Source organism: Monopterus albus, unplaced genomic scaffold (genome assembly GCF_001952655.1).
Source record: "Monopterus albus unplaced genomic scaffold, M_albus_1.0 scaffold16.1, whole genome shotgun sequence".
NCBI lineage: Eukaryota > Metazoa > Chordata > Actinopteri > Synbranchiformes > Synbranchidae > Monopterus > Monopterus albus.
Window position 1 is genome coordinate 3,611,972 of NW_018127896.1, and position 15,590 is coordinate 3,627,561.

At 41.9% G+C, this 15,590-nt stretch overlaps 1 protein-coding gene across 2 annotated transcripts; it reads right to left on the reverse strand.

The window, feature by feature from the left end:
* Positions 1-7,533: 7,533 nt before the first annotated feature.
* On the reverse strand, positions 7,534-11,652 carry LOC109955592 (homeobox protein engrailed-1-B-like). 2 transcript variants are annotated; one of them, XM_020591894.1, is made up of 2 exons: positions 10,792-11,652; positions 7,534-8,340 (listed from the first exon to the last, which is right to left on the reverse strand). In XM_020591894.1, exons 1-2 carry the CDS (start codon positions 11,324-11,326, stop codon positions 8,009-8,011), a joined length of 867 nt encoding a protein of 288 aa, XP_020447550.1. In that variant the 5' UTR covers positions 11,327-11,652; the 3' UTR covers positions 7,534-8,008. The 2 variants fall into 2 exon arrangements, with proteins under 2 accessions (XP_020447550.1, XP_020447551.1); XM_020591895.1 differs by having other exon boundaries at positions 7,536-8,328.
* Between the last annotated feature and the right edge of the window lie 3,938 nt (positions 11,653-15,590).

A 15,590-nucleotide genomic window follows, 5' to 3' on the forward strand; every position in this document is an offset into this window, starting at 1 on the left:
TGTGTCTGTGCATATAATGATGTGTGCACATGTCCATGTACATATATCTTTGAGAGTGTGTGTTTAAAAAATAGCCGCCCACATGATGAATATGGATCTAAGATGATGATGGTGATTGGATAGCTACGAGCTGATGCACTTAAAGTCTTTGTGCCTGTTGTACTGTACCCAACTGTACAACAAATTGCTTGTGACTTCAGCAAATTAGATTCATAGTCGCTGGTGGAGCAGCCAGGCTCACTGAATATGGGAAGCTTTACTGTCTTTTGTCAAGTGAGGCATCATAAATAACTTCGGCTTCCTCCTCTGGACACCTGCCAGTGGCTCTTCACTACAGCCACACAAGCTCCACAGCTTTCTCTGAGCAGCCGACTGCAAAATGGGCTGCCAGCTCTTGACCCCTTGAGGAGATCAGAGCCATATTTGAGCTAATATTTCTATAAGCAATGAACCACGCACCTTCCTTCTGCCTTGGTTGTGTGTTGTATGCCTGTAAGACAAAATCAGTTAAACCAAAAACTCTTTATTTTCTAGATAAATGCATTGATTATAAATTGTGTAATTTCTTTCATTTCAAATCAAATGTAAAGAATACTGTCTATGTGCTCTCACTCAGATGCACAGTGTAAGCACATGCACACAAAAGTGCCACACCACATTCATCATAGCATTTGAAGAGTGATAGTGATCCCATCAGGGGGAGGGTTTTCTCCCTCTCTGACAGTGAGAAGTCTTCCCATACACCGGGTGGCTGCAGAGGGCCCCACGCACACATGACATCAGCGCTCAGCCTGGAGGAGGCCGTGACAGCCATATGTAAATTGAATATGACTAATCGCTTCTCTGTATCACCTCTCGCCACCTCCAGGCTACAGCGACGAAAGACGGAGGAAAGGGAGATCTCCACAAGTGCTTTTGAAGCATGAGAAAAGGTGAGGGGGTAACCAGCCAGACAGACAACACATAAGTCAGCCATTGTGCTGGGTTTTTTTTTTTTGAATACACAAAATGGATCTATGAATGATAAAAACACAAAAGAGCTAACAGCCAAATGCCAGTTCCGTGCTGTCACAACACAGCACACCATGTTAGAGTGGTACCGAGGTCACATGGGTGATGGTGTCTGTGTTCTCATCACTTTATGGCTGAGCTCACCAACATGACAACCTCCTGAAAAATGTGGGGCTTTGCTCCCACAGCAAAGCCTCTCAAGGGGGCAGCAGATGAGAGTAACTTAGAGGGCTATTCTCATCGATGACCATCTTCTTCTCACGGCGCTTGTTTTCTGTAAGTGGAGTGGTTCACACACACACACACACACACACACATTGAGTAGGAGAGAGACAGAGTGAGAGAGGCAGTGGGAAGATAAAGTACTTCCACATGTGGAAGGCATGAAGAAAAGGCAGAGGTGCATGTGACCACCCATACAACAGGGGAATCCCAGGTGTCCCTGCTTTTGTTCTCATTGTGTGTGTGTGTGTGTGTGTATGTGTGCGTGCACACCTCTATCAGAAATGCACCATGAGAATAAGAGTGTAAAATGTGTGACCCACACATCACTGTGTGCAGTTTTTATTGTATATAGGATCCTCAGAGAGTTCAGTTTCACAAGGAAGAATCCATATGATGTCATAGAAGACATAACTTTCTAACCTTCAAAAGCGGAATGGTTTTTCTTTCTGTTTACAAAATTATGGGATAAAATCCTTTAAATGTCATTTGTTTTGCTCCTTTTTTGTTTAAAAAAATCACAAATCTGATGAAAATAATATAAATTCAGAAATGATTTCCTTTGTTTTTCCACACCTCCGTGTTATTTTGCAATCAGACTTTTCAAACTGAATAATATGCTGCATGATGAAGCAGATTGAAAAACACTTGCTGCTAACCTGAACTGATGCGTTGTCTGATGCAAAGCTGTGGCTGGAGATGCACTGTCATTTCCTGACACATGCCTTTTAATTAGAGCAGAATAACTGCCCTTACGTGCGCTGCCTTACTATGTAGCATGCTGTACATATATTGGAAAATGACATCCTTACCTCCCAGAGTTGGTTGAGGAAGACCAAGTTCATAGGAAACAAAAATAAAATGGTTAGTCCTATGTAACATAGATTTAAACGTTTGATTAAAGTAATTCCAGGGCAATTTTATTTCTAAACCACAGAGTAAAAAATGCTCACTTCATGCAAGACGCCATAAAGAATTGCACTTTTTTAAAGAAAAGTAAACCAGCCTTTGAATGGACTTGAGGTCATTAAATAAGTTACTCTCTAGGAAATTTAAGCTTGTTTTCCTGATACAAAGGAGTATCTCTGTAGTCATTCAGCTTCACACGTAACAAAAAAATGTATTAATAAAAAGAAAAAGAATGTGAAAGTTACGGAGGATGTTCCTTCGTCCACACTTTAGGCCCTGAACACTGTGGTCTGTGTTTCCTACAGTGTGTTACCGATGCTCCCCTCCACTATCTCTGCGCCCCACCCCTCTCAAATCACCCCCTGACGGGCAGAGTAAACAAGTGGCGCTGTGTATATCCTCCATGTAATCTGGATTTAGTTCGGTGAGATCATGGGTGTTGAAGCAGAGCCCCCGAGACGCTCAGCTGCATTGTGGGAGGTTTCCTCTCAATGCCACCTTTGTCTGTTTGTGTGAGAGTCCAGTTGATAGGCCAACCAGTAGCATTTGAACTGAGCGAAGGGCGACATAGGCCAAGAGCTGAAATGCATACTTTTTCAAGTGTGTCTTATTTCAAGCTGAAACTGAACTGATTTTGCTTAGTTTATGTCTGTAAATACAAAATATTAATGAACGGACACCTTGATAATTCAGTTTGTTATTTGACATAACTAAATGAGAACATAGCTAAATAAAGTCACAACAGAAAACAAAACTCCAGCTCAACTCGCTAAAGATAATGCTAACTAGATAGCTGTGACTGAGCAAGGGCACTGGTACGCCTGACTAAAGCAGCTGTTTAATGAAACTGAAGAATACTGTGTTGCATCCTCCAGCAGATGTTAGTTGAAGAAGAAAAACAAGAATAGCTTCAGCTGCTTGCAGTGTGCTTACTTGCAACTGTTTTATATTTTCACAGCATATTCATGTGCAATCTAAAGTAATTTAGGAAAAAAGGTGAAGGACCTCTGTCTGTGTGACGGCCTCTTCTCCTGTCTCCTCCCATTATGGGAGCAGCAGCTGGGAGGGAATTACTCTAAACTTCTACTTAGCACCAGCTTCGTCACAGGGTAGTGATCTAAGAATTTTTTTTGAAGTGGGGCTCTGCGTGTGTGTATGTGTATGTGTGTGTGTGTGTGTGTGTGTGTGTGTGTGTGTAAGCCCAGGCTCTTATCCTGCCTTTTTTGCTCATGCTTGTATGTCTCTGCATGGGTGCATTTCATTGTGTGTGTCTTCATCTCTGTAGCTCTGTTTATCCCACAACAGCTTTTCTACTGTACGTCTGTGTTGACTGTGTATTTTCCTGCAGTGTGTATCGAACTAAATACACAACACTTTATTTGCATGGACTGGTGAGATCACACCCTTTGTTTGAATGACAGGTGGCTCGCCTGCATGTTTCTGAGGGAGACCCCAGTTTGTGAACTGCAAACAATGACCATGCAAATGAGCACTGATATTTTTCTTACTTTTGCATATATGCATGAAATTTTAATACTGTTAATATTATTGTACGCTACAAATATACTTACAGTAACTATAGCCTGTTGTATATACTTGGAAATTCTGAAAATATAATTATAAAGAATATTAAAATAGAAACAGAGGCATTCTAGGATTAAAATTTATTGTGCCATAATATTTATTCTCCCAGGAAATTTTTAAATAAGTAAAACTAGAAATGTTAAAATGTAAAATATACTCTGTTTTCAAACTTTTATCTATGTGAAAGTACTGGATTTTTATGTATTACAATATGCAGAATGAGTACTGATATATTATTGTTTTAATACACTGCCCGGCCACTTTATTAGGTACACCTGTACAATTGTATGCACTTCAAAGCAACGTTTCCACCTTAACATCTATGTTTATGAAGTTCAACATGTTTGTTTTTGGTGAATAAATTCAATTCTGTGTTTATTACTGAGGTCATAGTCAAAGGTGGGTTGTACTGGACTACATCATATTCAGAGGTGTCTCTATATTTTTGTCCTGCCCATTGACATGCATGAGAGGGTCAGAATATTAGGAACACCTCTGAATATAATGTAGTCCAGTACAACACCACCTTTAACTATGACATCAATAATAAGTATATAATTTATACATTTATGACAATTTTACCAAAAACGGAAACATTTTGAGTTTCATAAACACAGATGTTAAGGAGGAAGTGTTGCAATGAATTGTATAACCACTTCATAAATTGCTTGATAGCTCAATTTGAAATAATCATATTCTATAAATTGATCATATAGACTGCAATGTAACTCTGTTGAGTAAAATGAGAATGTTACTGAATGACTTGAATGAAAAAATAGGGAAATACGCAATTAAAGTAGAAGTACCTTATATTGTACTTAAGTACAGTATATGTAAAATATTGCATTTAGTAAAGCTATGATAGGCAATGTGAGGCAAAACAGCACAACATCAGTGAAGTGCACGGAGTCTGAAAGGTCACCATGCACTGACAACTTTGTGAAGCGTTGCAAATGGGCTGCATTTTTGGCAGAAAGGAGAGAGAGAGCTGCGTGTGTGTGTGAGAGAGAGAGAGACAGAAAGAGAGAGAGAGAGCTGTGTGTGTGAGAGAGAGAGAGAGAGACAGAGAGAGAGAGAGAGAGAGCTGCGTGTGAGAGAGAGAGATGGTTGTATTTAGTTTGGGGTTGGCAGGGACTGTTCAGTGTGCTCTGGGTTCGGTCTGTCTGTGGTGTAGGTGCCCTGTGCTGTGTGTGTGAGAGAGAGAGAGAGTGTGAGAGAGAGAGAGAGAGACAGAAAGAGAGAGAGAGAGCTGTGTGTGTGTGAGAGAGAGAGACAGAAAGAGAGAGAGAGAGAGAGAGCTGCGTGTGTGAGAGAGAGATGTGATCTTCAGCATGGTCTTGTTTGCTGCTGCTGCTTAATTGTTGCCTCATCAGTGTAACTTTCCTAATAATAAAACTCTTAATTAATTCTCCCTAATATGCAGTAGTTCATAGTTTATCAATGCAACCTTTGCTGCAGTTGAATATTATATAACACCATTGTTCTTGGTTGAGGCGGATCATGCTTTCTGTGCATGTGTGCTACCTGCTCTGAATCCAACTCTTCCCCCCTTTAAACGGCCGAGATTTCCAGTGTGTATTCTCCTTTTATTGCTTTAATTTGCATATAAATTAAATCCATATTGTGCCTGCGAGGCAGACTATGCTAACTATGCAAACGATCCCTGGCTTTTCTTTGTTTTACAGATAAACCCTGGGCTTCCTCAATGACAAGGTGGGAGGAGAGAGAGAAATCCTCTCGCTGTTTCATAATTGTTTGAATTTTAAATACACTGTCATAAGACCCTCTTCCGCATTCACAGCAGGGAATGAAACTATCATTAGAATAATAGAGCTACAGAGTTAGCTGACCATGAAGAGCCAGGCAGCGTGTGCACCTCGGTTAACACATGTAGGCCAGATGGCCAAAGAGCCCGGATTGAGAAACACATAGGACTGTGTGTGTTTTTTAACCGGACTACAAAGTACATTCAAATCATTTGAACGTGTATTTAGTTAGTGTTTTCCACAAAAAGTCATTTGATAATGTTCAGAATAAATGTGGTGTCAAACTCATAAGCCCAGTGAATATTTATTCGTGCATTTTAGGGACTATGACATTAAACGAGCCCTAATTTTGTGGGAGCCCTGGAGGTTCTCCTTCCTGACACAACCTGCACCAAAGCCTACATATCCAGATGAAAACACATTAGATTCTTTTAAATGCTATTTGGCTATATTATGGCCAAGTTCGTGTTTTACCCATCTGTAGGCCTATAGCCTTGTCTTTTACAATTCCATACATTTCGATTTCGCTCATAGTAACTGTGTGCTGGTGACTACAGCCATACTCCGAGGTGTATAGTCTTAATAAATAAAGAAATAAAGCCACTATTTAATGTTGCACTGTTAATTAAAATCTGAAACCTGCGGGATGACCTGCCTATAAACTAACACCGAGTCCCTCGTCATCGTTGAAATCAATTATTAACACTCAATGTGCTGTGCGCATATTAAGCGTGTGCTCTGTAGGTAGAGCTGAACACAAACAGCAGCAACAGCACGTGAAATAATTAAAGCGCCTGAAACGCGGAGGCCGTGAACTCCTCCGCTGCAGACCTCTGCAGGCTTGTTAGCTCTTAATTAAATAATCCCGTTCACCATCAGATGTATATAAGGCACGTAACGAACAGAAATAATATAAATCACGCTGTGTCAGTGCTGCTTGTTTACAGCACAGCCGTGCGTGTCAAGAGCGTGCCCGAGGATGTCACACGACATGCAGCCACTTCAAACGCATCAAATAAATAATAAAATCGAAATGGGACCTCTCCTCCTGCGGACTCCGGTTACAGAGTTTTAGACTCATTACGCACAGAATCCAATGTTAGGAGGGACTATTTTGCAACAAAGATGGGTGGGACTTTATAAATAAACCCGTGGTTTTGGTCAGAATCTTAAATTCGCTGACTGCAAATGAAAACTGAACTTGTAATTGATAAACAAACTGGGGAGCAACGGGGTAAATAAATGATAAAAGATGCCAAGGACATGTCGAGACACGTCGATCATGAACAGGTTGGATTTACATCAGAGCATCCAGGTTTATTAAAACCCCTCTCTCCGCTGATTCACATAAAATGTCAGATTTATAATCTAATAATAATAATAAATGATTGGTAAAACGCCAATAAAAACAAAGGTTTCTCTCACCAATAAAGTTAAAGCTGTGGTGGTGTTTTTATTCATAGATAGCCCCAGAACGTATTATTTTAAAACAGCACCAATGTGATGTTTTGACGTAATCTAAGCCTGGTTCGTCTGCTCTCACTGACATTGGGGTCCGCAGACACTCACACACACTCGGTGTCACAGGGTTTACAGGCCAGACTCGATCAAACCTGAACCCCAGGTCAAGTCTGTGGCCATCCGGGCTGAAAAGACACAGCACACTGGCAAACAACTTCAACAAATGTCTTCACTTCGTTAAAGCTCGACGAGGAGCGTCTCTGTCCGAACGTTCAGCAGAGATGTGAAATCTTTTAAATGCCCAGAACAGATTCATAGGTGAAATGTTATAGAAAGAAGCACTGTGGGAGGCTTCCTGTCACCTCTCTAGGCTACGTAATACACATGGAAAAATACATCTATAGACATGTGGTCAGGAAATAAAATAAAAACCTGGTATTTTTTATACGGTTTGCTCCTTTAACGTGTGTGAATTTGTAGTCTAATTATTTTATAGGCTCCTGCCTCCTTACTTTATGCATAAGGACAAATTCTTGATGCTGTTTTAAATTGCAAAATAATATTTTCGATGTATCAGTTTATTTCGGTAAGGTTTGAGGAATCAATGTGACATAAGAGGTCATACTGCCTAAATATATTTTTATCCCAGATATCACAGCTGATCTGTGGGGACGAAAAGAAGACGAAAATGATTTAGTCCATCATCTACCGTTCTCCTTTTTTATTTCAGACTACATGTGAACATATTAAAATCTTTGGCTTGCTTGAGTCTGAGGACTGATGTGTTGGGTTAAAATATGGCGCAGAGCACAAGAACCTACAGAGCCCATTAGAAAAACAATGAGAAGCAGACGGAGAAGATGAGGCTGAAATTAAATAACATGATAACTGTGTGGCTATATAAACTTTAATAACGATCGTTCATTTATATAATTACGTCCATATACTGTTACCATAAACAGAAATCTGTGTCTTAAATAGCGTTGCCCCAGCTTGCAGTTCATCTCATTGTCTCCAAAAGCCCCAGAGTCAGGTCGCGGCCCCGGGCGGGCCCCTTATTCACTTTCCTCCTTGTCCTCCTGCACGGTGGTGGTCGAGTGGTTGTAAAGTCCTTGAGCCATGAGCTGCAGGGCCAGGCCGTTCTTGTAGCCGCTGGCCTTTTTTATCTTTGCCCTCTTATTCTGGAACCAGATTTTAATTTGGGACTCGTTCAGGTTGAGTTCCTGGGCCAGAGACTGTCTCCGCTGCTCCGTTATGTACCGGTTGGCCTGGAACTCGGTTTTCAGTCTCTGCAGCTGCTCGGCCGTGAACGCTGTCCGGGGTCGCTTGTCCTCCTTGCTGTTCTTCTTCTTTTTCAGTTTCCGTGTCCTTGGGCCTGGCGTGGAAACAACAATGGAAATATAACATTTATTCTATGGCTGGACCACGAACACAATGTTACACAGGAGGCCACAAAGTTCCTCAATTCACCATGACAGCTGCTGCTCACATCGACTGAGCGTCTCTGATGAGCGATGATAGCGGCTGATCATCTGGCCAATATGAGCAAATGTAGGTCACCTGTGCTCGGTGTGCAGGCACAGAGGGAACACTGTCCTCAGTGCCCTTGATAGGACTTTTATCCGTTCCATTATTACACTTCTCTGCTTGCATCTTCACTGTGTCCATTAAATTGGACTCACTGAGGATAAATCACATCCAAAATAAGGACACTCAGATGTAAAAACCAAACCTCTGAGAACGGTTCAGTATCTTTTACAACACAACTCACTACGGCCACTTGAATTATTTTTAATAAAACAATATACTGACTGGGGTTTTTCTGGGTGGGGGCTACATAATAATGCCTGATTATTAATTCATGTTTGAATTATTAGTAGGCCTGTGAGAGAGTGGAATACTCTGTAACTCATCCAACCACAGGAGGACGGAGGCCTAACTATTTCGCTGCAGCAGCACTGTTAGAAATAACCAAATAAACATTAGGCCAACGTGTCACACAGCCTACAAAGTATGGGATTTAAATTTGTGGAAATGTTCCCGATAACACTGCTGAAAGGAACCATAACGGAAACAAATCCGCGGAGCAGTGAAGCGGTTTGCATCAGGAGCTGTCGTTGCCCTGTGTGGCTGTTCTCATGGCGTTCACATGAAAGGAACAGTTTTAGGGGCTTTGGTGTCTGAGTCTGGTGTTTTAGGTCCAGGCGACAACCCGAGAGTCCCACTGCAGACTCCACAGCTCCACATCATCACAGTCTCCCTGTTAAATGCCCCTTCTACAAATAATGGAATCCATCCAGCACCGTGATTTCTTAATCATATAAACATGGAGCAGCGTCGACGTTAGGACAGATCTGACCTAATGCCGTGCACACAGCTAAACAGGGTGTGCACTCTCTGCCCGAAGCCTGATAGGTGAGTGAAAGCTGATCTGAGGCCGGCGCTTCGGACAGTAAATGCACCCTGCAGCCAAACCCAAACCACAACATGACTGTTCAGTTACAGGGGCCAAAAGCGGAACAAATATATATTTAAATCACTTGAACAATATTCTAGACATTACATGTAGAACATCAGCACTAATCAGGGATGCAGGCTACAAACATTCTCAAACCACATGAATCGTTGTTATTCATCGGTTTAATGACGATGTTTATAGCCTACGACTTCATTCTGTGTTTTCTTAATAAGCTATTTAGGAACAAATGATGCCCCCTTTCAACTGGGAATTACAAGCTTATGCATCGCTTTAATCCCTTTAGTTGTGTCTTCACACTGTGCATGTTCTGGACAATCTAGTCATTCAGGTTAAAAGTCAGGAGGCTTTGAAGTAAATGCACAAAACCTCCGGTTCCGTCCGCTAATATTAGCCGAATTACTCTGGTTTCTACACACTTTAAGCCAAACAACTGCGGGTTCAGAAGCAGGCCACCAGTGGCTCTATCAGATGTGTTTAAAACCAGCAGAAAGTCAGAACACGGACAAAACAAATGAAATGCTGCATCTGGAAGCAACCACTGTCCAGCATCATTACCCTGGGTCTGAAGAGGCCCTGAAACACATCTCTGGGTTAATATTCTTTTACTTTGAATCCTGAAATAACGACAGACTGCTGAATTTTGGGTGATATTTCCCTTTCAACAGACGGTGTAATTAAAATAGTTAAGCCACATTACAGTAGGTCAATTACTGACGCTTTGGTTTGGATTACTCTACAGTATTAAGCTGCTGGATACGTTGTGCTTTGCTAGCTTGGCAATAATATGTTCCATAATTATCAACTCTAAATCTATTTCTGTGAACATATTCTGTTTTTTTTTGCTGACGAACTCAAAGCTCAGATAATGTGTTATTGTTCTCACCCAGAACAAAACATCAACTAAATATAATTTTGCGCATGAACTGACGCCAGAGCTACATTTATTATGACAAACTAATGCGATGCAGCTGCACATGGAACTGCAGTGAACATTATTTTGGGGCTGACATTGTACAGGCCAATAATAAATATGAGACACTGCAGACAATAAGACACTTGTGCGTTTGTCATATGTTTCCCCTTTTCATATTCATTATGTTACTAATGTCGGATTATTTCCTTTCAAAATGTATTTTATTAAAAACATATCAAAGACACAGCACTGCAAAACAACTCAGTATTAATATGTCAGTCTTAAATTCCCTCGCACAGGAATAACTTTCGGATTGAAAGACTTTAAGTGCGTTCGACACCATGAAGGAGCTGAATGATGCTGTGGAGAAAGTGAGTTCAGACCAACTAAGAACCCAGCACCCCCACACCCCAGGCGGCATATTTCGGGGACTATTAGCGTCTTACCAGATGAGGGCCGGTCCGAGTACCGTGTACAGTAAACCCAAGCGGGCCACAACAGCGGCTGGCTTTCTTTCATTATGGGCGGAGACCCTGCATTGCTGCCACTCATAACCATAATTGAAGAGGGGCTGTCTGCGTATCTGCCAGTCCCGTTGCTCGCAGGTTCGCTTTGTTTCGACGAGTTCTGCTTGGAGGAGGGCGAGGAGGACGTGGACGACGACGAGGAGGGCGACGACGAGGTGCTGTCGCTGCTGCAGTTGGAATCCAGGCAGAGGCTCCCGGTGTGCGGCGGCCTCGCGCCCAGCGGGTTCACGTTTTCTCTGCCAGGCGTCTGGCTGCGGTCGCGGTAGCTCGGCTCCTTTCTGCAGCCGAAGTCCGGCCGGAGGATGTTGTCAATGAAAAAGTTCGTGGTTCTGTGGGCCTGCTGTGCGGCCTGGTGGGGTAAAATCATGGGAGGGGATGGGAGGTTTGGCGATAAGGACATGCTCTCCTCCTCGGTCGAGTCCCGTCCGCTGCTGGGCTCCTTTTGCTCTTCCATAGCTAGTGAAGGTGTGAAATTTCGGCCTCTCCAAAGGTAAACTCCACTTGTTGCTCACTCTCCCGCCCCCCTTCGATATCCAATTTAGACGGACAGCATGTAAAAACAAACCTTTTCTGAAGAATAAATACCTGTGTTCATTTATAATATCGGCTACAGCGGCGACATGTTGCCTCCTAACAGCCTTCGGAGACCGGGCACAGCGAACAGCTCCACGTTAGAACCAGTGTCCCTGCCTCTCCCCTCCGGTGCAGCATAATATCTGTGGATTCGCTCTTCCTAAACTCTCCTAAAACCGTTATCTGCACTCGTGTGTTTTTCCTTCCTCTTACACGCAGCCGGAAGCACGTGTGCGCGTGCACACGCGCAGTGGACCAATCGGGCGCGGGGATCGTCCCTGTCACAATTGACGACGTCCAATTAGAGCTCAGAAGGCGCTCCTTACGAGCACGCGCATTCGTATCCCACGCGTCCTACGATCAATCTTGGTGAGGCACGTGCATACACATGTACACAGCACAACAAAAACAACAGGGGACCACCATTAAAGCCTATATGTTACACAGAAGCACAAATACTAGGTGTTTTTCATTTAAATACAAATTCCCGAGTCACATTTGAACGTCCACTGGTAAGAACGCACGCGCTAAATGGAAACACATCGAATCAGTTGCGTTATGAACATGGTGGTTTCACTCATTTACCACCTACTGACTCATTACCGAGCAGGTGTTTGTCTCCATAATGTAGCCTAAATATTTTGAAGGCTTTGAAAAACCATTTTCTATTTTTGACTGGCTCATGCCAAACACAGATCATTAGCAAAACAAACTCAGCAGCATATATTTGCTTGAAACATTAAAAAAATAAATCCCAACTCTCAGTAAGCGTTCCTAAAAATCGGGGTCTGGTCATTTTCATTGTCAGATGCTTTTTTACCCCATTTTCTTTTGTTGTTCTTAGCAGTTCCTTGCTTTTCTCTAGCCCCCCAGGACGCACGTAGGCCGTGTTATGAGTTAGACAACCATAGGTCTGTTTTGGACAACGCATGGCGGAAAAGAGACAACCGAGTAGGACAAAGTGCAGTCTACACTAATATAAAAGTAAATGAAAGGCTAGTATAAAAAAGTATTTACAAATGAATTTTCAATAAACGCAATGAGGGCTAGAAAGCTGGAATTAGTCCGGATAATAAATAGACTAGCAGTTTTTTAAAGTCTCCAGAATAAGATTAATAAAATTGCTATCAGGCTCTAATTGGTTTTTGAAATAGACTAATAATATTAATGATCATAATAGCAACGGCATGAAAGAGGGGAGCGTTGATGTTTTAACATCTCCGCAGTGAAATCTTTATCCAGCAGGCCGGAGTGGGGAGCCATGGCTACTTAATTAAATTCCAATTAGGACAGTATCAATATGCTGTTTAGCCGCAGCGCCATTGTGGTTAAATGAGCACTCAGCCTGCTCTTATCTGGCGCCGCAAAGAGAGGCTCCTTGAGAGGGGCTGCAAAAGATAATTTATAGCTTTTAATTAGTCTTCATTCCGCCCGATCAGCCCGGTGTTCATCACGGGGAGAGGGCTGAATAAAACCCGAGTCAAAAGCCCTGTCACCGATCCCTGGCAGGGCCCTTAATCAAAGTGAAGCAGGGGCCGCGCTACAAGCCACGTAATTTCCAAGGTGCTGATAAAGCTTGTTGAATAATAGCGGAGGCCCTCGGAGACACCATTTACAGAAATGACTTTATTGACGGCTTAACGTTGGTAATTCATTTTACCTTTCATGTATTGGGAGCCGGATTTGTCGCCATAATAGGCTGATAAATGCACTGATGGATCGCAGCCCCGGTTTATTGAGTAGCCTACATAGCTACCGGGTGCTGCAAAAAGGTGCACACGCACACACACACACACACACACACACACACACACACACACACACACACACAGAGGTAGTCAAGATGAGCGGCTGTTCTGTGTGTGTATGTGTGTGTGTGTGTGTGTGTGTGTGTGTGTGTGTGTGTGTGTGGACTGCACATGCAAAAAGAACCCATGATCCACTGGTTTTTGAGACTGCCCAGCAGATTGTTTCAAACATCACATCTATACATGTATCTTCTTTTATTTCTTCATAGTTTATGTCTCAGACTTTCCTTTTGTTTTTGACTTCATTGTGGTTTGTTACCGGGCTAGGGTCCACTCCCAATCACAGGCCTACAACAAGTCTGAAGTCTGAGGCCAAAGCACTAAACATTCTAACGCCAAACGAGCTGCTTCCACTTATCTTTGCGTGTATTTTCTTTGTTTTCTGTAAACGTCCTTCGTAAGCAGTGTGTTTCATGTTTCTAAAATTAGCCTACATTTAAATGATATTTTCATTAAGAATAAAGGTGGTTCGGGTTTGCAGTGGGGGGGTGGGGGGGAGAAACACATTGACTACTTTCGCGCAAAAGCCACAAACTCGTACAGAGACATAAAGAGGGCTACGTGCGCTTTATTGTGAAAATATATATTTGACTGCCCAGGAAAGTCAAAGAATCAAACTATTTCAGGAATTTAATAAAGAAGGGGCTAACATATGTTTTATTGTTGCCCAAAATAGTTGGGACTAATTTTATTTTAAGGCCTGTTCATCACCATAAACAACACCTCTAATTTCCCCAGACACTGTAAAATCTCTGTAGTTTGTCCTTCAAATATGAGTGCACAAATCATCAACGTGGATTTTATTTTATTTTATTTTTTACACGCACCAAAAAGTTGCATTTATAATGAACAGTATAGTAATATCCACACAAATGACTACTGACACAATATCTAATTCAGTTATTGGGCTCATGTCCACTCCTAAAAATACTTCCGGGTTTTGGAGGGCAAATCCTTATTTTATTTTATTTTATTTTAGTATGCTTTTTAACATGAGTTAAATATGATCTGTGTGTGTCAGATTAAAATGTCTCAGATTTCTCCTGACAAAATAACTGATAACTTTTTGGACGGACTCTTGTCTGAATGTGCTGCAGCTGTACGGTTATGCTGCCACCTAGTGGAAGAAGAAGGGAAATGCTCTGCTAGAGCAGATTATTCTCTCCGTGCAGCCAGGTTTATAGCTCATTCAGTTTAGAGAGCAAAAATGGGCAGCCTCATCAGCCTCATCCCACCTACCTCCAGATTAAAGATCTTTGTAAAGTGGACAAACCATAACTAGATCAAGTGCTAAATGTAGATAAAGTATTTACTGGAGGCTGTTGCCATGAAACTGTGCAGGAGCTCCTGGATTCTGCCAACACCACATCTGGAAAACCGCAGTTCAGAAACAACTATATATCTTTGGTGACATCTAGTGGCCCAAATGTGAAAGTGTTGTGTTTGTATTTTTGAGCTGCTTTTCACCTCAGCAGGGCTCGTAATAAACCATCCAGCCTGCACTGCAGCCTAATAGAAGTTCTGTTCATTCAGTACATTGATTCCTTTGCCACTGACTTAATATATGACTAACCTGGCAGAATAGTAAACACCAGTAGACCTAAATATATTCATGCTTTGCATAAGACAAATTTACATGCATCCCATTACAAATGTTCTGTTTTTTTTTTACAACTATTACATACAAATGAATTTATTACATAACTCCTACAGTGTGAATCTCACTGATTTCTTTCAGCAGTTTCCAGCAGGTCCACAAATGCACCTCCTTTCACTGCTCTGTATGCCCACTAGATGTCAGAGTAAAACAGCAGAACATAGTGTTTCAGTCAAACTAAGGAGAGTCAAAGTCACAATGCAAAAAAAGATGGAGCGTAAATCTGTGAAACCTAGTGACATGCCAAAAAGATAGATGGGCTTTGTCCAGTGTGGTTACTTAAAAATGTGTCTTCTCCTTCATAAGAGCAAACAAGGCCAATAAAAACACAAATAAATGTATTTTTTCCATTTAAAATGGCTGCAAAATAACTTCCACTTTTAGATTTAAAATATCAGAGCTATAAAGTCAAATATCTCAACATATTTGAGGCCCCTAAGCTGTGGTAGCCAGGCTGTTTTTCTAAAGAAATACCAAGAAACAGTGGTACATGACAAAACACTTTCATAACTTTGTGCCACAAGTGTCAGATTTAGTGGATTGGTTGTGATGTGAGACAAATATTAAAGGGATTTCAGTCCCTTCACTTTGTGTCATACAGGTCCTTTCACTTATTAAAATGCCAGCAGTGGACAGAAGACATGTTTGCATACTAAACAATGATTATCATTCCCTGAGTT